The sequence below is a fragment of the Miniopterus schreibersii genome (genome assembly GCF_964146895.1).
Source record: "Miniopterus schreibersii genome assembly, chromosome: 18".
Classification (NCBI taxonomy): domain Eukaryota; kingdom Metazoa; phylum Chordata; class Mammalia; order Chiroptera; family Miniopteridae; genus Miniopterus; species Miniopterus schreibersii.
Genome location: NC_138121.1, coordinates 3,767,662 through 3,792,460, shown reverse-complemented (window position 1 = coordinate 3,792,460; position 24,799 = coordinate 3,767,662). Strand labels below are relative to the sequence as shown.

The 24,799-nt window shown below is 46.5% G+C and overlaps 2 protein-coding genes across 2 annotated transcripts; both read right to left on the bottom strand.

The window, feature by feature from the left end:
• Positions 1 to 4,797: 4,797 nt before the first annotated feature.
• Positions 4,798 to 13,639, bottom strand: LOC308548187 (orphan sodium- and chloride-dependent neurotransmitter transporter NTT5-like). Its single transcript, XM_081119325.1, has 13 exons — positions 13,585 to 13,639; positions 11,230 to 11,889; positions 10,636 to 10,793; positions 10,319 to 10,445; positions 9,954 to 10,129; positions 9,649 to 9,759; positions 9,251 to 9,492; positions 7,766 to 7,952; positions 7,163 to 7,364; positions 6,903 to 7,062; positions 5,683 to 5,845; positions 5,213 to 5,479; positions 4,798 to 4,985 (listed from the first exon to the last, which is right to left on the bottom strand). Exons 2-12 carry the CDS (start codon positions 11,831 to 11,833, stop codon positions 5,234 to 5,236), a joined length of 2,376 nt encoding a protein of 791 aa, XP_080975451.1. The 5' UTR covers positions 11,834 to 11,889; positions 13,585 to 13,639; the 3' UTR covers positions 4,798 to 4,985; positions 5,213 to 5,233.
• Positions 13,640 to 15,334: 1,695 nt separating this feature from the next.
• Positions 15,335 to 24,502, bottom strand: SLC6A16 (solute carrier family 6 member 16). Its single transcript, XM_081119326.1, has 10 exons — positions 24,443 to 24,502; positions 23,359 to 23,858; positions 22,771 to 22,928; positions 22,459 to 22,585; positions 22,077 to 22,252; positions 21,118 to 21,359; positions 19,143 to 19,329; positions 18,607 to 18,808; positions 18,313 to 18,472; positions 15,335 to 16,295 (listed from the first exon to the last, which is right to left on the bottom strand). The coding sequence occupies exons 1-10, from the start codon at positions 24,445 to 24,447 to the stop codon at positions 16,064 to 16,066; spliced, it is 1,989 nt and encodes a 662-aa protein (XP_080975452.1). The 5' UTR covers positions 24,448 to 24,502; the 3' UTR covers positions 15,335 to 16,063.
• Between the last annotated feature and the right edge of the window lie 297 nt (positions 24,503 to 24,799).

Genomic DNA, 24,799 nt, shown 5'->3' with positions numbered 1-24,799 from the left:
AGTTGTCCCAGAGGCTCCTTATACTATCTTCATATTTCTGGATTCTTTTTTCTTTTTGCTCTTCTGGTTGGGTGTTTTTTGTTTCCTCATGTTCCAAATTGCTGATTTGATTCTCAGCGTCCTCTACTCTACTGTTGATTCCCTATAAATTATTCTTCACTTCAGTTCGTGTAGCCTTCATTTCAAATCGGTACTTTATTATGTTATTGATTTTCTCAGTTATTTCCCTAATAGTCTGCTTAAACATCCTTATAAACAAAATTCTGAACTCTGTATCTGTTAGCTTGCTTGGATCTATTTCATTTAGTTCCTCTTCTAGAGACTTCTTCTGTTCTTTCCTTTGTGACATGTTTCTTTGCCTCCACATTTTGGCTGCTTCCAGGTGTTTGTTTCTATTATTAGGTAGAGCTGCTGTGTCTCCTGGAATTTGTAGAGTGGCTTTGTGTAGTAGGTGTCCTGTAGGGCCCAGTGACTCAGCCTCCTCAGTCACCTGAGCTGGGCCTTCTAGGTGCTCCCCTGTGTGGGCTGTGTGCACTGTCCTGTTGCAGTTGAGCCTTGGTTGCTGTTGGTGTCACTGGGAGGAATTGATGCCCCGGCCAATCAGCTGTGAGGACCAGCTGCAGCTACAGCCAAAGAGCTGCTGTGCTGGAGACACCCCTATGGAGCAGGATTTACTTCAGTGGGGCTTTGGTGTTCACCAAGTGCGCCCCTTGAGTGTGTCACTCATGGATGTGGTAGGGTTGTCTCTTGGGGCCTTCCTGGAGGTGCAAAGTCAGCCTCTGCCAGTGCCTTGCCCAGGGCCATTCAGCATGAGCTACACAGCAGTCCCTAGATGGCTGGTGCTTGTGCTGGGCTTGGAGGTGCCCAGGAGAGGCCAAGCTATGAGCCAATGCAGCTGCCGCTAGTGCCAGGCCTGGGGCCACTTATCAAGCCCTATGGGGCAGCTGCTGCTTGTTTGAGAGATTTGGGGAAAGTCCTAAGCATGAGGCTCGAGAGGCCACGTGCACAGAAAAGCCCCTGGAAATGGCCTGGATGAGCTGCAGGTGGGGAGGGGCGGGGCCTCCGGGGATCACGGGGCGGGGCCAAAGGTGAGAGTCAGGTGCTGGCGATTCAAACACGGCGCCTGCCTGCCAGCTGTGTGCGGGGAGGACTCGCCACAGGAGCCATGGCCTCCGCCAGCCCTTCTGCCTGGGAGGAAGCCGCCCCTCCACCTCTCGCCCGGATCTCAGGCAGGTTAGTTCCCCCCGAGTGTCCGGGGTCCCTTCAGGCTGCTGCCCGGCGCTGGGCTCAGAGGGAGCGTCCGAGTGAGTCCGCGCCGGGCCCTTTAGAGGAGCTGCTGGGGCTCCCGCGGCCTCCACGACCCTCAGGGACAGTCCCCGCTGGTTTCACAGCCCGGAGTTGTGGGAAGTCTCCTCCCGGCTCTGGAGCCCTGGGCTGGGGGCCTGCTGTGGGGCTGGGACCCCTCACTCCTCCGGGAAACTCCTCCGCTGAGATTCCCTCCCGGGTTTACCCGCGGCACCGGGTGTGGGCCCGCCGCCGGGTCTCCGGGATCCAGCCCCCACCCGCCTGCGCATCTGCCCCTCCTACCTTCTCGGTGCTCCTTCAGCTCCCTGGTTGTAGGGCTTCTGTTCAGCCAGATTTCAGGAGGCTCCGAGTGATGGTGGTTCTGCGTTTTAGCTGTGATTTTGATGTGGTTGCGGGAGGCGGCGGGGGCAGCTGTTACCTGCGCCTCCATCTTGTTTCTCCTCTTTCCTTGCGAACAAATTCATATTCCGTGTGCTTGAGAAGATGTGTATTCTCTCAGTCTTAAATACAGGATTCAGCATACTGTCCATTATGTCAAGCTTGTTAACTGTGTTTGAATCTATGTATTTACTGTTTTCCCACTTACCTGTGGTTTCCTGATAAAGATGCCTTAGTTTTCCACCAAAATGTTGGATTTGTCCATTTCTCCTCATAGTCCTGTGTGGTTTATATTTCTGAAGCTATATTATTAGGTCAATGCAATTTGTAATTTTTGTATCTTCCTCATAAATACTTCTTAACCTATTTATCTCAAATAATATTTTATTGCTGTAATGTGTATTTTGTCTTTTGTTTGGTATATACCTGGTTTAACTTCCTCCTTCCTTTTACTTTAAATCTTCCTGTGTCCTTGTGTTATACAGGTGAGTCTTACAAATAACAGACAGCTGGGTTTGAAAACATTCAGCCTTCAATATTTGTCTTTTAACTAGTAATAGCTCATTTGTAAATAGTTGTGATTACTAGTATATGTGGATTTCTAATATTTTATCTTCTGCTTGTCCCACTTTTTCTACATTTCATTTTGCATTCTTTTGGGTGGATTTTTCTTTGATTTTTTTTCCTCTGGCAGTTTGTGAATGTGGCAGAGACTATGAGTGCTTTCTAATAACTTCACTCCTCTGTCCTGCCAGCCTTCTCGTTCTGGCCAATGGAATGGGAACAGAAGTGATGTGCTCCACTTTCAGACCTGGTCCATAAAACTCATTTTTTCCCATCCACTGGCTCACTGGCAAGAACTGCAGAATCTAGAGAAGAGCCCCAAGATGAAAGAAGTCCCTAATGACTGAGGGAAGTAGGGAAGTAGAGCACCTCCCCCATCCCAGGCTATGATCTTCTATATTCTGATGTAAGCAGGAAATAAAATGTGATTATATGGCATCAGTGAGATTTTGTATTTGATCTGTTAGAGAAGCTATCATTATTTACTTTAATACAGAAATTATAGATTGTTTCTATAATTGGTAATTTTTTAGTAGTTATTTTAAAATTTTAACATGCATCCTTATCAAAGTCTAAAGTTTAACATTATCTTGTTGAGGTGAATGCTCTGTTTCTAGCTTATGTGTTATTGTTGTCCAGTATTTTAGTTCTCTGTCAGTTTCTTATTTTAATTTTTTTTTATTTTTAAATTTTTAAATCATTTTTTTAATTTTTCAATTACAGCTGACTCTTTGTCAGTTTTTCAACCTTACAAATTAATCATTGTTATTATTTCTCTATATTTTGGAAAATGTTCGCCTTTTTTCTCTTTACATAGTGCCTCACCTCTATTCGTCCAATGATCTCTTTCTGGAGCTCCTATTAGATGTTGGACTTTCTCCCACTGTCCTCCATGTCTCTCAATCTCATATTTTCTATACCATGGTTCCTCTGGGCTACATTATTGGTAATTTCTTTAGATTTGTTTCCTTTCCTAGTTTTCTAATTGGCTGTTTAACCCATCCATTGATGCTTTTAATAGTAATGATTTTTTTCATTTCTGAAAGTTCTTTTTGGTTCTTTTTCAAATACTCTGATCAATCTGAGAAGCTCTTCTTCCTTGCTCTTAAACTCAACTACCTCTTTTTGACTTTATATTAAGCACATTTATTTTATATTGTGTACCTGATAATTCTGGTACATTAGGTCTTTATAGGTCTGATTCTGTTACTTGTTGGTTCTGCTAACCCTCTCTTAGGGTGCCTTGTTTCCTTGTGTGTTTTGTGACTTCTTTTTGTGATCTCGTGTTCATTGAAAGTTTATCTGGGAATTCTATGAGGCCTGATAGAGGATCGGTTTCCCCCATAGATTATTTATATTTACTTTTGATAGATTCTGGGGCCAAGAACATTTTATATTAATCTCAGTTTGGATTTTTCAGACTACACAGCTCATGTAAATTTGAACCAAAATCCCACATGAGAGATGGTTTGGGGTTACAAATTCTCAAAAAAGACAGTACTTCCCTCCTATCAGAGACAGGACCTATCTAACTCCGTTCCAGAGGACATAGTCTTTCAACTTTCTATGTATGAAGGTTTCCTTTTCTTTCATGGACCCAAGACTCTGTCTTCACCTGCCTTTAAAACCAAACTCTCTGAATTAACAGAGAGTGACAATTGCCTCAAAGTAGTTGTTAGCTTTAACATTTGCTTATCTATCTGAATTCAAGCTTAGACTTAATTTTTGACCTCTTAAAGGTTTCCCTTAATTTCTTTTAAGCTCACCTAGGCATTTAAAGAGGACTGTTAAGATATATTTTATTTTATATTTTAGATGTCTTAGAATATGGTGTGTTTTGTCTGTCTTATTTTATTGTCACATTGCTCCAACTGAAGTCCCCCTTGAGTCTTCAATTTGTGCAGTCAACCTCTCCTCTCCCCACCATTTCTTGCCAAATACCCTTCCTTCAGGCTCCTAGACCACCTAAGTAAAAATATAGGATGTTGTGTAAAGTTGTGTTTTGGGGTTTTTTGTTAATACTCACCTGAGGATATTTTTTCTGTTGCTTTTTAGAGAGAGTAGAAGGGAGGGAGGGAGGGGAGAGAGAGAGAGAGAGAGAGAGAGAGAGAGGGAGGGAGAGAGAGAGAGAGGGAGGGAGGGAGGGAAAGAGACGTCAATGTGAGTCTGATGTGAGAGAATACATCCATTCGTTGCCTCCTGAACCCGCCCTGACGGGGCAGGGAGTGAACCCACAACTGAAGTACTGGAACCTTCAATCTTTCAGTGTGGGGGTGGATGCTCTAACCACTGAGCCACGCTGGCCAGGGCAGTTGTGTGAAGTTTTAAGTCCATTGGTAGACTTGGTAAAGTAATCAACTATTCCAAGTATTTAAGAGATATGTGAGGAGGTCACCAGCTAGCAGATATTTAACCACTTTGCCATAATCAGTGAACCCACCATTTTCTAAGTAAATTGTCCCACTCTGGTCCAGTTTACTTACAGGAAGCACCAGGCTGAGATCTGGAATTCTAGCATTTGAGTTTAACAGAGTCAAGGGAAGGCAAGAGTGGGATTTGGAGACTTTTTTTTAATGACAAAAATAAATTTTCACTCAACTGACTTTACCACCACCATTTTTGCCCTTGTTTCATAGGGACCAGACCTTACATAAACCAACTTCAAGAGGAAGGTAGCCTAGGAGAAGCAGTGTCAGCAGTCACCATCAGCCAGATTCTGGAAGTCGAAGAACACCAGTCTGGGGAGGGAAAGTGTGGGAGATGTGCAGAATGACTATATTGATCTCCATCAGCCAGAAAAACCTTCCCAATCCAGAAAAACAAAAGGCTTTAGGTTCAATTATATTAGCAGGTGCTACATTTACCTCTTTTAATGTCAACTTGCCAGCCAGGGAGTCCCACTTTGAAAAGCCAGTGATCTTATGCTGAATAAGCCAAGTCTTTGTTTACAAGAGAAATTACTCACATGGCAGATTTGTTTCTCTGGTTATCTACTTTTATTCATCTTCTTTTGGTTTAGCCCCACATGAAGGCGTGGGCGGGGCTGTGATTTATCCCCTTTATCTTCATGTCTAATGAACACTGTACCCCTGCGCTTCATCCTGGAGACTGGTAAAATCATCTTCAAGAGGGTGTACAAGAAGTAGGCAGGGATGGGCAAGATGGTGACGACAATGAGCAATACGAGCAGGACTTTAGCCCATGATGGATAATTATCGGTTGTCTCATTTGACTGTGGAGAAAAGGGAGGAGGGTTTAGAATACCCAGGTTCTCTGAAGTGAGATGCAAAGCTGGGGGTAGGAGGTGAACCAAGGCAAGAGACTAGATAACTGAGTCCCCAGGGAATAAGAGGGCTGGGTCCCAGAGGCAAGAGTGGATTGAAAAGTCTTTCCCCACTCCCTAAGGGAGTCTGGGGTCTGTGGAGGGAGGCTCACAATGCTTGAGTTCCAGGCCATGTAAGTGATGGGCTTCAGATACAGATGAGTCAGGGTGCTTACAAACAGGACCAGCAGCACAAGTGGAGACACAAAACACCACAGCCAACGATAGATGGGGGAGATAGGGCGGCCCAATATGATTGTCAAGTCTGCAAGGAACCTGGGAGGAAGGGTCATAAGGCTTTGGAAGGGCCATTCAAGTATTACCCAGCCTTTGGTGTCAGTCCAAACCTAGCCTTGGTGAGAGCCCTTAACATTTCTTAGACCTTTCTGTTCATCTCCAAACCAGTCTTCTTACCTCTAATGCATCCCTTTTTGGGCTAACTTCTGTCCCAGCCCCAGGTTTTTAAAAATACCATTTCTATCCCCCTTTACCTTCAGGACAAAAGCCAAGTTCCTAAACGTAGTTTCTTCAAGACCATATAGTCAGCTGTCCTTCGTACACTTTCTTAAGCCCATTACATATGCAAGTCTGGTTCCTTCCGCCTAGAATGCCCTTCTCTCTCTCCCTTGATAAACTCCCCTCCATCTGTCTAGATTCTGTCCAGGCATCCCCTCCTTGCCCGACTGTTCAGCTCTCTTTAGCTAACCACCTGTTTTTATAGCACCTTTGGCTGCCTCGATCATAGGCTTACTTACCACCCTGCCCATGGATCTGCTTCTATGTCTTGACTAACTATAACTTATCCTAGCATCTGCGGTACTCACCACAAGGACTTCTTGGCATGTGGGAGGCCCTAAGAAATACTTGAGTGCGAGTGAGTATGTGAATGAGCCAACTGATGTAGAGAACCGCTATCGCCTGGAAACACCACTACCCTTGGATGATACAGTGCTTCTCAAATGTTAGTGTGCATAGGTCTGGGATGGAACCTGAGGCTCTGCATTTCTAATGAGCTCCAAGGTGAGGCCAGTGCCGCTGGTCCATAGAGCACACTTTGAAAAGCATGGGGTTGCATGTTTCGGATGCCCAGACTATCCTGGTTATAAGTAGGGCTCGGAAGTCCCTAAGACTTGCTATAGACTGTTCACCGCTTTGCCATTTTTCATCTATATTCTCCGGAAACCAGCCCATACCTTTCTCCTTCCTACCCTCCTGGGTGCTGTCCATAGCCCTGGGATCAGAGACCTGCCAGTGAGAGCAGGAGGGGCCCACGCTCCCTAGAGACCCTGGCTGTGTGGGTGCATGGAAGGAGATCCTGGGCTTGGGACATCACCTCCGGGCCCCATAGATCCAGGCCATGGCCATGTTCTCTGAGATGAGAATGAAGAAGAGAGGCAAAGATGCCCAGTAATCATCCATCAGGTTCACATAGTAGCTGCCCGAGGGCCGCACGAAGTTGAGGCTGCCCAGGAACATAAGCACACAGACACCCACTGTAGGGAAAAATCAGGCTCGGATCAAGGTCAGAATTCAAGCAAGGTTGTTAAGCTAAACAATGGCCATAGGTGAGAGTGGGGTCATAGGTCAGAGTACCTGTGAGCAGCTTTGTATGTCTCCTAAGGGGCAAGAAGGTGTCCTGGAGAGGGGTGATGAGGCCCTGCAGGATCCCTAGCATAGTGCTCAGCCCCATGGTCACCAGGAACACGAAGATCATGATAGACCAGAAGGTGGATCCAGAAAACACAGAGATGATGTCAGTAAATGCCACAATGGCTACACCTGGCCCCTCCATAACCTGTAAGTGGAGGGAGGAGTGGGAAGGGGTCAGAGCTCAGCCTGTAAAGTACTAACTCAGCTCCTGTCCCGTCCCCCAGGAAAATATCAGTAGCACTGTTAGTGGACATTATACTCTTCTGGCCTTGAGGCATGAGGGCTTCCTCCTATGACAGCTGCTGGTCTAGTGGCTCTTTTGGGTTGAGCTGAACAGGCTTATATAAACTCTAGTGCTTGGTGCTACAGAGCCTATAATTGCCCTATCACAAAAGGAGGCCTTAAACCTTATCTTGGTTGTCCAGGATGCTGCTGAAAATTGCCTGCCTGGATTCTACAGACAGCTAAGGAGAGCTGGAGCTTCTAGTGCACTGGGGGATGGGTATGAGGGGGAACTCCAGGGACACGTCCCCAACCCTTACCTACCTCCTTCAATTTCTCAGATATGTCACAATTGGACAAATAGGGTTGGGCCATGCTTTTGGCTTGTTCAGGGAGGTTGCCAAACCATGTGGGGTAGCTGTAGCTCATATGCTGATACAGACTCTCTGGGAGCCGGAGCTCAGGAGGCAGCACCCCGGCAGTGACCAGATTCATCACTTTCTCAGCATTCCTGGGGGCAGGGATGGAATCATATAAAACCATTTGGGCCTTTAAAATAACTTCTCCTCTCTTATATCCTAGATGAGAAAGGAGATCACTAGCTTCGCTTCTGATCTGGTGCAGAGTAAAGCCTATGCTGACACTGAGGTCTCAGGGATCCCGGTGTGCAAGGCCTGAGATCTACTCCCACAATCCCAAAGGTGTCTGTGTGAGGCTAGAGGATTTCTGACTGAAGTGGATCCCTGGAGGGGTCTTTCCTGTAGTATGATTGAGGGTTTTAGGAGCCTTACCACCTCCTAAACAATCTCAGGGTCCCATGGGAGCTCCTCAGCTTTCTTGACCTTCTGGCCTCTCCAACCTCTTCACTCGCGTGTCCTCATCTTTGACACTTCAGTCACAGCAACTATTAAACCTTCAACTTGCCACACTCTCTTGTCTCAGTACCTTTGGTATGATATTCTCTCTGCCCAGAACTACCCTAACTCTGCCTATCCCAGTTCTGCTCCCACCCCCGTTTTCCATGTGGTAAATTCCTACAAATCCTTACTCAGCTCACTGAACTCTATTTACTGCCATGGAAAGCTGTTCAAGGTCTATTTTCATAAGGTCAAATCAACTAGTTGCAGAAGGTAGTATAATATGATCCAATTTTTAAAAAATTTTACGTATAGGTTTATGAATGGAAAATATTTGAAAGAATACTAGTGAGACAGACTCAGCCAGAACTGCCTCCACTAGGAAGCCTTCTCTGACTGCCCCAGGAAGTTAGAAGCTCCCTCTTCTGTGTGTCCCCACCATCCTACTATCAGTTATCATCTAAGTCCTGATGATCTGTTTAGTATCTGCTTCTTCAAAAGACTGATTTTTCTGAGGGCAGGGATGGTGGTCTGATTCATCATCGGCTATGTTTCCAGAACTCAAAAGTAGTTGGTAGATAGATGTTTTATAAATAAATGTCTGATAAGTATTTTTGAAATGAATCTGGGGGCTCTGGTGCTGTGTGCCCTTTTTTAGGTCTACTGGTTCAGCTGAAGTTACCCCCTAATTTTTTCATGCCAGTCTCCAGTTAAGAATGGGGCAAACACATCTTTGAAAATGTCCAAGTTTGGGGTTTTCTTAGTTTAGAAAGGCAGCTCTTAAAGAGAGAAAGAGATTCAAGTGTTTCTAAGGTTTAGGAGGCTCCAATTTGAGAGACCCACGTTGACTGAGCCAACATCCCCGAGGAATGGGGGCCTAGGCTGGAGTTCTATGAGCTATTTCTAAGACTTGGGTCTTTGTGATGCTCTCCATATGAAAGACTGGGCTCACATCAAGTAACATTTTTCATTGTTCAGTGTGGCCAGGTTGCCCATTATGGAAAATACAAACACCGTGGCAGTCACTGAGATAACCATGTTGAGAAGAGCCACAGCAAAGGCATCCATGATGCAGTTGTTGGACCGAGGGACGTATGAGCTGATTGCAGTGAAGCTGCCAAAGCCGGAGCCCATGGACAAGAAGAGATGGTTCCCTGTCCGGCGCCACACTTCCATAGAGTACAGGGCTGGCACCTGGGGAGAAGTGCCGTGCAAATTGGTATCTAACGGGGAGAGAGGCACACGGTGATGGAGATGGATGAGCAGAAGGGAGTGTGGGGGAGCTCGGAGGGCCTCTACCAGACTGACAACCATTGGGGTAAGAGGATTAAAGGGTGGGGGGCACCTCACCTTAGCAACCAACAAACTCTGGAGACCAAATCCTGCTCCTTTCAGCATGAGACTCCGGGCAAGGACACAGAAAAAGATGATGTAGGGAAGGAATACTGAGACATACAGCATCTGGGTAGGAAGTGTGGTTGAGAAAAAGAGCTCAGCAAAGGCAAAAGCTAGGAGAGGAGGATCAAAGCTATTGGGAATCAGAGGTCCTATTAGGAGGAGTGAGAAGTGGAGACCTACAGGCATCGGGTTGGGAGAATGTTAGGGGTCTCAGGTAGAAGGGAGTCCATCAGATTAGTAAGTTAGAGGTAGCTCACCTTTCCAGCGGACTTCGGCCCTTTGATCATGGAGATGCAAATAATTAACCAGGTCACAAAGAGAGAGACACTGAGGTGCATGACTGGTAGCCCACCTATCTCAATTTCATCTGTGACCTTCAGTACATGCCGGTACCAGAAGTATACGGTGGACGTTGTCCGTGTACATTCAGGATCTGAGGTGAACTGGCCATGGAGGAAACTGCAAACCCAGGTACTTCCCCTTCTTCCCCTTTACCCCTCCCCCCAGTCCCATTTCATCACCCGCCTGCTCATCTCTATTCTCTCAACAATCCTCTTCTTTCTTCATTCCCCTGTTCTTTTCTCAGCCCTCCCACTTGCCCTTTTCTTCCCTTTCTTCTCACCAAAATTACTGGAGTTCCTCAGTAAGGGACATAATTCCCAAGGCAGTGGAGACTGGAAAGACTGAGCCAAATAGTAGAGACTCCAAGCCATGAGCACACTATAGTACAAGCCCACGATGAAGCATACCTAGGGACCATGAAGAATTCTGGAGGCAGGGGAAGAAAGGTAGGCCAGCAGAAGGGAGGGGATTTGACAGGGGATTGGGGAACTGAAGGGATTTGACCAAAGGAAGTGAAATCAGGGAACTCATTCCAGGACAAGGGTTGGGATAGGGGATGGTGTAAAGGGTAGGCCTGGGCAGCCCAGGGCTCCTCACCAGGAGGCTGGTATACCCCACACCACCAATCCAGGGGCTGATGTTCTTCCACACACCAATGCTGCTCTGACGAATCCTCTGACCAACTGCCATCTCCAGCACAAGGAGAGGAAACCCGACCAAGAACAGCATAAGGATGTAGATGATGACAAAACTCCCTGTGCAAGGGATTCAGGAGGGGCTCTGAGGGCCATCTGGCTTTTTAGTTCCTGGACTTTCTCGGGAGTCCAGGAAAACACGTTCCCTACCAGTGACCTCTCTCAGGGTCAAGGGCATCAGGCTTCAACTATTTCTACATCCCTCACAGTCCCAGGTGTCCAGTCCCTCAGTTCCCAGTTCCTAGAAGACCCAGATACTTAGTTTCTACTCCCAGTCCTGACCCATACCTCCAGCTCTACCATCCTTATGAACCCAAGTATTTCGATGTCCTGCTCCCACCCTGCCAAGGTCCTAGGTGTTCACATACTTGGCTCCTGCCCCATTCAGGATTTAAAAATCCTCAGCCCTACGTATCTCAGAGGCCCCAGAGTAGCCAGGACTAGCCTCTGGCTCCTCCTCCCTTCATGGATTCGAGATTCCTGGTCCCAGGCTTACCACCTCCGTTGTGAAAACACAGATAAGGAAAGCGCCAGATGGTGCTCAGCCCAATGGAGTAGCCCACTTGGGCCAGGAGATACTCCATTTTATTGGCCCAGGATGGTCGGTCAATGAGGCCTCCATCCTTTTGCTCATTTTTGTCTCTGCCTTTGTAATTATCTTCAAGCCAGTCAAAATTCTGTCCCTCCCCATGCAATGCTTCAGTAAGCAACAACTCGGAGTTTTCTATTCGGGAAACTGAGGTAGTAGTAATCACAGACTTGGAATCTGAAGATGCAGCAATCATGGACTTGGAATTTGAAGATCCGGCAATCGCGGTCTTGGAATCTGAAGATCCAGCAATCGCAGACTTGGAATCTGAAGATATAGCAATCGTGGACTTGAAATCTGAAGAGCTAGTAATCACGAATTTGGAATCTGAAGATCTAGCAATCACCAACTTGGAATCTGAAGATCTAGCAATCATGGATTTGAAATTGGGAGATCTAGCAATCACGACCTTGGAATCTGAAGACCTAGATATCACAGGTTGGAAATCTGAAGATCTAGACATCTGGGAATTATCACCTTGGGACTCCTTGTTTTCACTAATAGTCATCATCCTGAGTAGACTCTAGTTCCTGCTTCTGCAGGGATGGGGCCTCCTTCTTTCTTGACCTTAAGGATATAAAGAACTTTAGATTTTAGTTGTATGAGCTAAGGAAAGAAAAGACCAATCTTACAAAAACCCAAGGCTTCCCCAACCCTTTTATACTTGTGTGGATAGGAACATGGAGTCCCCACCATCCTGGAAAAGATACCAAGAATATGCCTGCCTCTAGAAAGTAATAATTTAGAAGTAATACCTTCTATAATAATACCAAAAGGCATATAATGCCTAGGAATAATTTTAACAAAAGCTGAGCAAGACCTTTACACACACACACACACACACACACACACACACACACAAACACATTATTAAGAGAAAATAAAGAAGCCCTAAATAAATGAAGGGATATAACATGCTCATGAGTTGAAACTCTCCAAGTATAACAAAGTCAATTCTCTCCTATTTGATTTATAGATTCAATGCAATTCCTATTGAAATCACAGCAGGATTTTTGTAAAAATTGACAAGAGGGGTCTAAAATAAATGTACATGGAACCCGGCTGGCGTGGCTCTGAAGTTGAGCATTGACCTAGGATCCAGGAGAACGCAGTTTGATTCCTGGTCATGGCACATGCCCAGGTTCTGGGCTCGATCCCCAGTGCGGGGCTTGCAGGATCAATGACTCTCTTATTATTGATGTTTCTATCTCTCCCTCTCTGTTCCTCTCTCTGAAATCAATAAAGACATATGTTTAAAAATTAAATAAATGGGTGAATTGTATGGTATGTAAATTATATCTCAATAAAGCTGTTAAAAAAGATAAAGCTACCAGAAAAAAATGAGACAGAGGAAAATCTGAATACTGACTAAATATTTGATATTAGGATTACTGTTATTTATTTTAGGTGTGATAAGTTTTGTCAGTTTTTTAAAGGGTTCTTATATTTTAGAGATAGGTACTGACGACATATCTACAGATGAAATGATAAATTTGGGATTTGCTTCAAAATCTTGGGGAGGCATGCACTGGGTGAGGAGAGATGAAACCACATTGGTGATGAGTACAAAGAAATTCATTGTTATTCTTTTGTACGTGTTTGAAAATTTCCAAAATAAAAGGGTCAGTGGCTCTACCCATCAGTCATTGTGTGAATCCCTTTTTCTTCCAGGTCTCCTGATGAAAACTGAGGATGATAATACCTGTATGTCATACCACCCTCATGAGGAATAGAAGTGAAGACGTGTGTAAGGTATCCTACCTAGGGATGGGGCTCTGGTTTGTCTAAATAAGGCCAGAGATTTCTCACAGCCGTCCAGGAGATAACCCCTCATACACAAGGGTACCCCGAAACCGGGCTTTAGACAATAAGGACCCCCAGAGCTACGTAGAGAAGTGCCCATGATAGAAACCAGTCTTCCACTGTAATCAGTACCCCCTAGCAAACTGAGATATTCCCAATTCAAACAATTCTGCCGTTAGGTGCCAAAAGGCCTTCAACAAGTGGCCTGAGGAAAGAGAAATCTAGAGCAGGAGGGTACACGCCGCGATCTTCATTCCACTCCCACCCGTTTATCCGGTTTATCCGGTAAGCCCCTACTTCCCAATACCTCTCCCGCAGGTTCTACTCCCAAAGCTGGAACTAGAGGTTGGGGGGCAGAAAGGGGATGAACTCCTGGGTTCCCAAAAGGAAGGCGCCTGAAAACTCAGGCGATCTGCTCACGAGAAGGTGACTGCCTCCTCTCTCCCGGTCCCACCTTACCTGACTCGACAGCGCGGGCCCCGAGGGACAGTTCGTTTGGATGGGGGAGGGGAGGCGGAGCGTGAGGGGCGGGGCTACAAGGTGCAGGAGCCAATGGCTGGGGACGGAGGCTCGCAGCGCGTCCGCCCGACGCTTGAGCGTGAGGGGCGTGGCGAAACTGCGGGAGCCTGGAGACGTTGGGCCTCTGCCGCCTTCGGTTCGCCAGACCCGCCCCTAGAGTCCCGCCCACCAACGAAAGGTTGGGAATGTCGACTTTTTCTTCCTTTGTCACCGAAGCTTCTGCAGAGGCAATCTGCCTGTGGGAGCTAAGCAAATCCGAAATCCTGGAACCTCTCGAGCATCTAAAGGAAACCCATTCTCTGGATCTTCTGGAATCCCAACCACTTCTACCCACAGCCCCGTCCCCAGCCACTGACTGACTCCATCTCCTTTTGGGGAGTACTTCAGCTCAGTTGTGGTCTCACCACTCCCTCAAGTTCCTTGAGACCCCACTCAGTTTTCCTTCACTAGGTAAATTCATTTGATTTAGCCCTGTGGTGGAAAGATATCTCTTACCAAGTAGCTATGGAACCCTGGTGGGCTCAGCGATACAATTTGGTAGTTCCCAAACACTGTGTGAGTCCACAGATGACTCAGTCTGTGTGTATCACCCAGTCTACAACAGTCTTACTCTTTTTTTTAAATCCTCACCCGAGGATACTTTCTCCATTGCTTTTCAGAGAGAGTGAAAGGGGGGGAGAGAGAGAAAGGAACATCGATGTGAGAGAGACCAATTGGTTGCCTCCTGCACTCCCCCTGAATGGGGCTGAGCCCGCAACTAAGGTACATGCCCCTGGCTGGAGTCAAACCAGGGACCCTTCAGTCCACAGGCCAATGCTCCAACCACTGAGCCAAACGGACTAGCGCTCTTTTTTTTAAAAAAAAAATCTTCACCTGAGGATATGTTTTTATTGATTTCAGAAAGAGAGAGGAAGGGAGAGGGGGATAGAGAGTGAGAGAAACACCGATGTGAGAAACATGGATCGGTTGCCTCCCATGAATGCCCGGATCGGGGATTGTACCCGCCACCTGGGTATGTGCCCTGACCAAGAATCGAGCCCATGACCCTTCAGTGCATGGGATGTCACTCCAACCAGCTGAGCCACACTGGCCAGGGAGGTCTTGGAAACTCTTAATGATTTTAGACCTCTGATAGGAGTACCATGTCCATTAGCAAGCACATTAATATCCTTTCCATCATTGTTGAAGCAACCATGTCCTGGGCTTTTCTTGGCTAAAGGCCAGTCCCTGGATAAAACAAATCCAGTAATCTAGCAACTGAATTTGCCATGTCAAGGAGAAGGCAGCAACTCAGGGCCAAATATTTAGCTCTCAAAAGAATGGAAGACTCCTGAGAGTAAGATTGAATATCTGAACTAATTTAATGATGTATGTCAACTGTAATTGAAAATAAAAAATGATTTCTTTAGACAATATCTGCCCAGCAGGGCGTGGCTCAGCAGTTGAGCACCGATCTATGACCCAGGAGATCGAGGTTCGATTCCTGGTCAGGGCATATGCCTGGGTCGCAGGCTCGATCCCCAGTGGAAAGCATGCAGGAGGCAGCCAATCAATGACTCTCATCATTAATGTTTCTATCTTTCTCCTTCTCCCTTCTCTCTGAAATCAATAAAGATATATTTTTTAAAGAAGAAGAAAAGACAATATGAGACATTTATAGAAAATAAAACAGATCTGCTCACACCCAGTTCCTGGAGTCCCAGTGGACTGATTTATTGACCAATAGCACTACTCCTCCAGCTCCATACCAGTCAGGTTCGGTTGGCATTACTGACAGTGTATGTGAGTGGCTTGTGTACACACTGAGGAGGGGGATGGGAAAAGTGACAGTGGCAACCAGAGGGGGTCTAGAAGGGGGGCTGCAAAGCCAGGACTAAGAGGCCCTTAAATAAAGCCCCTACTCTTGGGAATAAAAGGAGTTCTGGGTCCAAGGACATCAACAGTTGGTAGTTGATATTAAGAGTTGCCTGTTAGATCTGTTTTGAGGATATGTGATATCAGGCCACATCAAGGAAGTTGGGATATCACACAACTGGTGGATTAGCAGTTTCATTGTCACCTTATATGACTTCCTTCTTTTGGACCTCTTTAACGGGTCTTAGATGGAATCTTAGGGGTTGGGATTTGGAGGGTATGTGAGACTCATCCAAGCTCATCGATTTGAGGGGAATGCGTTGGGTGAGGTAGTATAAAATGTACATGGGGATGGGGAGGATGACAGTGAGGGAAAGGGCAATCATCGAGAGCACCCCCCATGACGGGTATTGTCGAAGCGTCTCTTTTGACTGTGGAGAGATGGGAAGAGTTCAGAACATTGAAGCTCCCAGAAGAGGAAAGATTGTGAAAGGGAAGAGTAGGAGGGGAACCAGGGCAGACGACTGAGTCTTCAGGGAGAGGAGAGTGAGATAGGGTATTTAGGTCAAGAGTGGGCTGAAAGATCTGTCCCCCGCTCCCTAGAAAGGTCTGGGGTCTGGAGAGGGAGGCTCACACTGCTTGAGTCCCAGGCCACATAGGTGATGTTCTTCAGAGGCAGAATAATCATGGTGGCAGAAAACAGGACTATCAGCGCAATTGGAGACAGACAGCACCATAGCCAGAAAAAGATGGGATAGATGGGGTAGCCCCACAGAGTCTCCAAGTCTTCAAGAAACCTGGGAAAAAGGGCGATGAGACTGTGGGAGGCCCAGTTGCACCTTGCCCTTCCTTGGGGGACAAAGCAAGTCTGAGCTTTGTTAGCATCTTTCAAATATTCTACCTCACTTCCAAACCCCTGCTTCAGCTCAAGCCTCATCCTCTTATCTTCTCTCAACCCAAGAAAACATTTCAGACATTCCTCTACTGCTCAAAAATCTTTCATGGGTACCCAATGTCCTTAGGATAAAGGCCAAGTCCCTTTCACTAATTCCCTAAACATGAGAGTGTTTATGATGTGCCAGAAACTCTTCTAGGTGCTGGGTACCCATAGTGAGCAACACAGGCCCCCCAAAAGTTAACACTTGACCCTCAGGGAACTTTTCTCTTTTTTTAATCCTCACCTAAAGATATTCTTTCCATTACTTTTCAGAGAGAGTGGAAGGGGGAGAGAGGGGAAAAAACATTGACATGAGAGAGACTGATTTGTTGCCTCCCGCATGCGCCCCAATCAGGGCTGGGGATCGAGCCTGCAACAGAAGTACATGCCCTTGACCAGAATTGAACCTGGGACCCTTCAGTCCGTGGGCTGACGCTTTAACCACTGAGCAACAGCCAGGGCCCAGGGAACTTTTCCTAGTTTCTTCTAGCCCATGCATCCAGACTCCTTTAGTGCATGTTCTCAAATTTAGTAAGTATACAAGTGGGGTCCTTTGGCCTAGAGTACTGTTTTCTGTCTACCTATTCATCTGTCCAGATTCTACTCAATCATCCTCTCCCCTAAGACACCTTCTCTGACTTTCCAGGTGCCCCTAGAGTGCCGCTGGCACCTCTCCTCTAGACTTATCGCTTTGTACTGATTGTCCACTTGTATGTGTCTTCTTCTTTGGACTCTGGGCTCTGAGAGGAGGACCTAATTCTAATTCCTTTGTATCCCAGTACCACAGGCTTTCTCCACACAGAGAAAGTCTCAAGAAATATTTGTGGAGTGAGTTCATAAATGAGCCGCTGTCACCTGAAAACGCTGCCAACCGAGCCTTCTGCCCTTGAAATATACCACTTGGATATCCACGTACCAGCCTGATAAAAAGCTGGGCTCAGGAGCACCATGTGTGACTTGGATTCTCCCACTCTCCCATTCCACAGATATGTCTACTAGCTCCCAGTCCCTGATTCTTTTGTTTCCTCCTCCTGGTCACTCTTCCTTGAAGAATTAGACCACACCTCTCAATCTGCCCCTCCACCCCCCTAGCCCAAGCCATTGTTAGTTCCCATTTAAAAGATTATTGTACAATAGCTCACTACTGCTCTCATTCCTTCACTTTCAACTCCTCATAGTCTATTCTACACACAGTAATTACAGGCATCTTTTAAAAAATCTGATTATGTCACTCCCCTATTCAAAACACTCTAATGCCTCCTCTATCATTCTGCATAAAAAACTAAGTCCCACTATAGTGCCAAAGGCCCTACCTGATGCCCCTTTACCTCTCCAACCTCAGCCCCTAACATTCTGCTCCAACCTCTCTGATCTTCCTCAGAGCCTGCGGGCAACACGCTTCTCTTACTTTGGTACTTATTGTTCCCTCTGCTTGGAACACACTTCCTTAGAATTTTTCATGGGGCCTACCCTCACTTCATTCAGGAGTCTGTTCAAATGTCACCTTATCAGAAAGGAGTTCCCTGTAATCCTATCTCAACTAACATCCATACAAACTCCCCTTCTGGATCATTTTACCTTCCCCTGTGATTTCCTCTTGTCAATTACTACCATATAATATTTTTGCTCACTTAGTGACTATCTCTGCCACTAGAATGTAAATTCCCTGAGAACAGGTATGCTTATTTTATTTGATACCGTATTCCCAGTGACTAAAAGTGCCTGGCACATACTAAGCACTCAATAAATATGTTAAATGAGTAAATTAAAAAGTTTCTTAGCAGGCCCTGAAGTTAAGAGTCCCTGTGTCACTCTAGTTGAGTGAGAATGGAGGTAAAAAGAAAGGGTCACCCTTCCCTATAGACCCAAGTGATCACCTCCTGGCCCCATAGGCCCAGGCCACGGCTATGTTTTCAAATATGACAATGATCATTATGGGGAGGATCATCCAGTAGTCACTCAGCAGTCTGATGTAGTAGACGCCTGAAGGTTGAATGAAGAAGAAGCTGCACAGGAACATGAACCCAAAGACAAACCCTGGAGGAAACAATGAACCTGGATGAAGGTCAGAGGTCTTGCTGGGGGAAAGGCCAAGAGAGGTGATGCCCGGGCTGGGTTAGAGTCTCAGAAAGCAGGGTCATTGATGGGAATAGGGCCAAAGGTCAGAGCACCTGTAAACAGCTTTGCATGCTTCCTGAAAAAAGAAAAGGTGTCCTGGAGTGAAGTGAGGATGCTCTGCATGATCCCCATCATGACATTCAGCCCCAAGGTCAGCAACATCAGGAAGAAGATGATGGACCAGAAGACAGACCCCGAAGTGAATGACATGGCTTCAACAAAGGTCAGGAATGCAAACTTTGGGCCCTCCTCAACCTGTCAGGGGAAGGAAAGGCAGGAGTTAGTGTCCTTGAACTTAACAGCAACATTAGAGATAAAAATGCATTCTACCTTCCCTGGCGAACTCCCTGAAAGCCCTGGGTCACTGAGAAAATCAGATCTCCAAGCCGACCCCTGACATGGAAAACCAATCCACCCAGCACCAGCCAGGGAAGGGCATTCTGCAAGCTATATTTCTTTGCATTACCAGGGCTGCAGGTTATCCTGGTGTTTCTGGATTTTTTTTTTTTTCTGGTGCTAATAAAAGGTGAAATTTCTGTTTTACAGAAGGCATTGAGAAACTCTCAGCCCAGCACACCTATGTACTGACCTTCGAAAACTGCTTCTCTATGTTGCACTCAGTAATGTGGCTGAGGACCATGTTCTTGATGGGCTGGGGAAGGCTGTTGAGCCAGGAGTTGAAGACAGTGGTTGAGTCACCTTTCGTGGGTAGAGGGGACTGGGCCTCAGGAGGCAGTTCCCCCAGGGTTACCAGCTTCAAAAGCAATTCAGCATTCCTGGGGATAAAGGGTTGAATCTCACAGAACCATTTGGCTCCTTAGGACACCATCTCCTTTCCCTTATCTCCCAGATAAGAAAAGACATCACTAGCCTAGCATTACTGATTTGGATAAGGTAGAGCCTAGATGAAACCAAGCAGGCACCCACCTTCAGGATCATGAATTTGTGTGAACCTGGAAAATGTATAACCATGGGGGACTCTGGGAGAAGTCTTTCCTATAGTCTTCTTGTGGACTCTGAGGTCCCTGGTCTAGTGATGCAGTCTCTTATTCACCCCCTACCTCTGCCCTTCCTTCTGCCTTAGACTAGCAGGTAAAAATCAACCTTCTAAGCTTTGCATACAGAATAGTGGGAACTCCCTTGACTTAGGTGATGGCATGCGTAATTCTCCCATGGTGCTGAGTGATGAGAGAGCAACTGCTTCTTGGACTTTTTGACCTGAGCTCTGCTGACCTCTCTCACCTTATCTTTCCCCCATGACCCTCTGAAATGTGCAGAGGGTCATGGGGGGAACATACTACTACAGTTTCAGGGCCTGCCATAGCTTCTCATGCCCAAGACCAGTCCCACCCTTGCCACCATTCTCCACTTGGCTAATACCTACAACTCCTTAAAAACAGCTCATTGCTCCGTAAGAGCTGCAGTGGAAGGTTTGCCTACACTTACTGATAAGAGCAAAATGTAAGCTGCAGGAAAATAAGTAGCGTTTGATCACATTGTAGAAAATAAAATACTGTACGTTCTTCTGGTAACAGGCAAGTTAAATATCTGGACCAACCTTCTCACTGGAAATAATTTAAAAGCCTGAAAGGTAATTTGTAATCTTCTTAAAAGAATAAAAATGATAACAATAAGGAATTATTAGACAAAAATCAAAGTACAGACAGAAGCAGTAGGGAAAGGGGACATCCAAAGCAACTTTGCCCAGAAGATATATGTCAGATACAACACATGCATGTGTGCACATGTATATGCCCCGGCTTCTTCTAGAAGAAAAGGGTGGTTATTTGCGTGGGTTAGGACTACTAGGGACACATTCAGCTTAGCTTTACCTCCTCTAGAAGTTCTTCTCTGACCAGCCCAGGCAGAATGAATGGCTCTGTCTTCTGTCCTCCCTATCACTCCTGCTACCAGTTACCACGAGTTAATGACTGTAGTCTAAGTATCTAAATCCCTTCCTTTCCTCCCTCCAAAACGGAAAACACAATGAAAACAAGGACTGTGGTCTGATTCACCTGCCCAAGTGTCTGTGGCACACAAAGAGTACTTTCTAAACACCTGAGGGGTGTTTTTTATTAATGCCTACAGAATAAAACAGGGCTGAGAAGACAATAGAGGTTCTAGTTCTGAGCATACTCTTGGGGCTTATGTATGACAAATTGAATGAAACCCCTAATTCAGGAGTTGACAGTGAAAAATGACAGCATTAGAGGGCAGAAGGGAATTTGGAAAGGTGTGGCCTTAGTGCAGTCTGGGACTAGAGTAACCTTGAAGATTTTCCACTTTTAGCATTTCTCTGTAGAGGTACTCTCTGGTGAACAGTTGGGAGATCTCTGAGTTTGAAGATTTCTAGGGCTAGAAAAGCATTCTGAGAAGGATAATCTGGGACAGGGGTTCTATTTTCTGTTTTTCGTTCTAGGAGAAAGCACTCTTGGGAGTGCACCTGAGGTTGCCCTTGTGGTTGAGATGTGTGAATGTGGGTCTTTGCAGAACCTGGAAGGTTAGAGTCTCTGGGTTTTGTAGTTCCCTGAGGCTGAGACTCTCAACTAAGGGGCTGGCCTTACTTCTCAGTGCAGTTGTTCATGATGACGCTGGCCCAGGAGCCCAGGATACAGAAGACAAAAGGTATGGCAATAATCATGAAGCTCAGGTTGGCCAGAGCCACAACAAAGGCATCAATGAGACAGTTGTTGGACGGATCCACGTACGAGGATAAAGAGACAATGGGGCCAAAGCCGAGACCCAAGGCAAGTAAGACTTGGGCCCCTGCTTGGGACCAGGTATTCACGGTGTACATAGCTGATCCCTAAAAGGCAGAACACAAGAATAAAGAGAGATGTCAAACAAGAGGAGAACCTTGCCCGGCCGGGCGTGGCTCAGCGGTTGAGCGTCAACCTAGGATCCAGGCGATTGGGGTTCGATTCCCGGTCAGGGCACATGCCCGGGTTGTGGGCTCGATCAATGACTCTCTCATCATTGATGTTTCTATCCCTCTCCCTTCCTCTCTCTGAAATCAATAAAGATATATTTTTTAAAAAAAGGAAAAAAGAAGAGGAGAACCTTAACAAAATAAGGGGGGAGACAGAGGGAGCTAGTGGGGAAAGGACACCTAAGGATAGACAATAGGTGTCCTCTAAGGTCTGATGGGGAGTGAAGAAGACATACTTTACCTTCACAAGCGTCAAATATTGAAGGCCGAATCCTGCCCCACTCAGCTGTAGACTCCGGATGAGCAAACAGACCAAGAGAACATGGGGCATTGGTAACAAGACAGACATTACCTGAATTGAGAGTGGGGCATCTCAGCAACCATGTACCAGTGGGGGGCCAACCAACAGTCAGCAGGGATCAAAAATTCTTAGCCAGAAATGAGGAGGAGTTAGAAGATAGCTTTCAGCAGGGTTCAGGGCTAGTGGGAGTGAAAAGCCAGAGGGAGCGAGAAATCGTAAGATCAACGAGTAGTAATGTTAGGTGAGGGCTAAAGTATCTGAGACTGTTAAGGAATCCAAAAATGGTGGCTCACCTTCCCGATGTACTTGATCCCATTAATCATGAAAGCACCAAGAAGACACCAAGCCACCAAAAGTGGCAAGCTCAGACTGAAGGCTGGTGGCCCATTATCCTCAATTCTGTCTGAGACCTTCAAGGTCAGCCGGTACCAGAAGTACATGGAGGGTGTTGTCTGTGCACATGCCGGATCTGGGGGTATCTGGCTTTGGACTTGCTTGCTAGACAGGGTGGCCCTTCCCCTCTTCATTAGCCCTCCCCCCACATCCCTTCCGCTCATTTCTGCTTCCTTTACTACCTGCCTCCCTTTTATCCCTCCTCGCTCCTTCCTCCTCTTCCAAATTCCCTCCCTCCCACCTCCCTTTCCCCTCTCTCCTCCTCTTTCACTTCCTTCTCACCAAATTCAGTGGAGTTCTTCAGTAGAGGACAGTGCTCCCATGGAACGGAAAACTGGAAGGCCTGGCTCAAGTAGTAGAGGGTCCAGGCATTGACCACATTCAAGTACGCGCCGACAATGAAGCACACCTGTGGGGCCAGGGAGGCGGTGGCTGGGGAGGAAAAGTGGGGACAGGAAAAAGGAGGGGATTTGACAGGGGATTGGGGAACTGAAGGACTTGACTCATGGAAGTGAAATCAGGGGACCCATTCCAGGACAAAGGTTGGGATGCAGGTGGGGTATAAAGGATAGGCCTGGGCAGCAGGCTCCTCACCACGAAGCTGGTATACCCCACACCACCAACCCAGGGGCTGAGGCTCTTCCATGCACCAATGCTGCCCTGACGCATCCTCTGACCAACTGCCATCTCCAGGAAGAGGAGAGGAATCCCGATCAAGAACAGCAAGAAGATGTAGATGATGAAAAAACTCCCTGTGCAGGGGATTTAAGTAGGGGTTCTGAGAACCATCTGGCTTGTCAGTGCGTGGACTTCTTTGACAGTCCAAAAAAACACATGCCTCACCAGTGATCCCCCTCAGGGCCACAGGCATCAAGACTCAACTATTTCCACATCACAGTCCCAGATGTCCAGCCCCTTGGCCCCCAAATCCTGGAAGACCCAGATACATAGTTTCCACCCCTAGCCCTGATACAGGCTTCCAGCCTCACTGTCCTCATGTTCAGATACACTGAACCTCTGCCCCTCTCACCATCCTCAGTGTTCAGGCACCTGGCTCCTATCCTGCTCAGAGTACCAAGTCTCTAGCCTCCACATATTCCAGAGACCTTGGAGTTTGAACCTGGATAGGCCTCTGTCTTGCTAGCCCCCTGTGGACCCATGATTCCTGGTCCCCGGACTTACAACCTCCATTTTGAAGCCACAGGTAGGGAAAACGCCAAAGATGGATTGCCCTCAGGGAGTAGCCTATCTGGGCCATCATGTACTCAATCTTGCTGAACCAAAGTGGACGAATGAGGAGGACCTCACTATTTTCCTTCTCTGATATCGCCACCTTAAGTGAGGGTTTCCGTTTCGGGAATGGGGCAGCTTCCACCCCAAAATGAGGGATTTGCTTGGGTTGGCTGCTCCTTCTCCGAGCAGCCTGAGTCTCCCAGGCCTGAGCCTTCGCAGCTCGGTCCTCCAAAGCCTGGGACTCTGAAACACAGGGCATCAGAGACCGGTTCCCTATGTCCTTGTTTTCCCAAATCTTGCTTCCTGGGAAAGGCTCTAAAACGGTTGACTCAGTAGATGATATTCTTGCCAGTGAAGACTGTAAAGACTGTGAAGACTGGGCCTCTCCAGACAGGCTCTCTAGAGCAGGTTCCACTTTTTCAAGGGAAAGTCTGCCTTCCTGAGTAGACCTTAAGGACACCAAAGACTAGATTTTAGATTTCAGATATAAGGAGACTGAGTTTCAAAATAATCCTCAACATATCTTTAAAGCAAACCTTTTATTTCTGTCCCTACCACCACTGAAATTCAAAGCACAAACAATAATCTGATGTAAGTTTTACTTCTTAGAACTTGATGCACAGGATAAGGGCAGAGATAGGTAAGCTAACAATAGCCAGGAATACCACTCAGAGTTTTTGAAAACATTAGGTGTACTTCCTACAGAGGGAGGTACCATTTTTAGAGGGCTTTTGAATCAAAGAAACTAATTTAGTACTAAATCTGCCTTTCACCCTAGGAAAGTTGTTTTCCCTCTCTGAGCTTTCTCATCTGTAAAACACCCAGGTCTCTGCTCAGATATCACCTCACCAGAAGTGCCTTCTTTGCCCACCTATCTAAAATAGCAGCCTACCTATCCACCACTCTCCACCCCACCCACTTTTACTTTTCTTCGTAGCATTTCTTACCTCCCGCTGTGACTAACTATTGGCTGTTAGTCTGGTTACCTCCGTCCCCCCTAGCTGCTCTACCCCAGGAGGGCATGGTGCTCTACCTCATATTGGGGCCACTCTCCTCTCTGCTCTCTGTGCTTCCACCACTCTGACCTTCCGGTGACTCCTCAAATATGCTACAAGAGAATGGGCAGAGAGTGTGCTGAAAAACAACAGAAAGAACAGGGTGCGATGAGTTCACTGATCAATTCTAACAAATATTTAGAGAAGAAATTATACTAATTCTATACAATCTCTTTCAGAGGATAGAAGCAGAGGGAATGCTTCCTAACTCATTCAAAGAGACTAGCATTACCGCGATACCAAAAACATTACAAAAAAGAAAACTACTGATCTATATCTCTCATTAATAGAGATACAAAAATCCTAACAAAATATTAGCAAACCTAATCCAACAG

Coding starts and splice junctions, on each gene's coding strand:
- SLC6A16 (XM_081119326.1), bottom strand. Junction 18,809..19,142: donor TAGAGAAGCAGTTTTCGAAG/GTCAGTACATAG, acceptor TTCCCCTGACAG/GTTGAGGAGGGCCCAAAGTT. Junction 18,473..18,606: donor GCATGCAAAGCTGTTTACAG/GTGCTCTGACCT, acceptor TGTTTCCTCCAG/GGTTTGTCTTTGGGTTCATG.
- LOC308548187 (XM_081119325.1), bottom strand. CDS start 11,833: ATGATGACTATTAGTGAAAACAAGGAGTCCCAAGGTGATAATTCCCAG. Junction 10,446..10,635: donor TGGGGTATACCAGCCTCCTG/GTGAGGAGCCCT, acceptor CATGGTCCCTAG/GTATGCTTCATCGTGGGCTT. Junction 7,953..9,250: donor AATGAAAAATGTTACTTGAT/GTGAGCCCAGTC, acceptor CCCTGCCCCCAG/GAATGCTGAGAAAGTGATGA.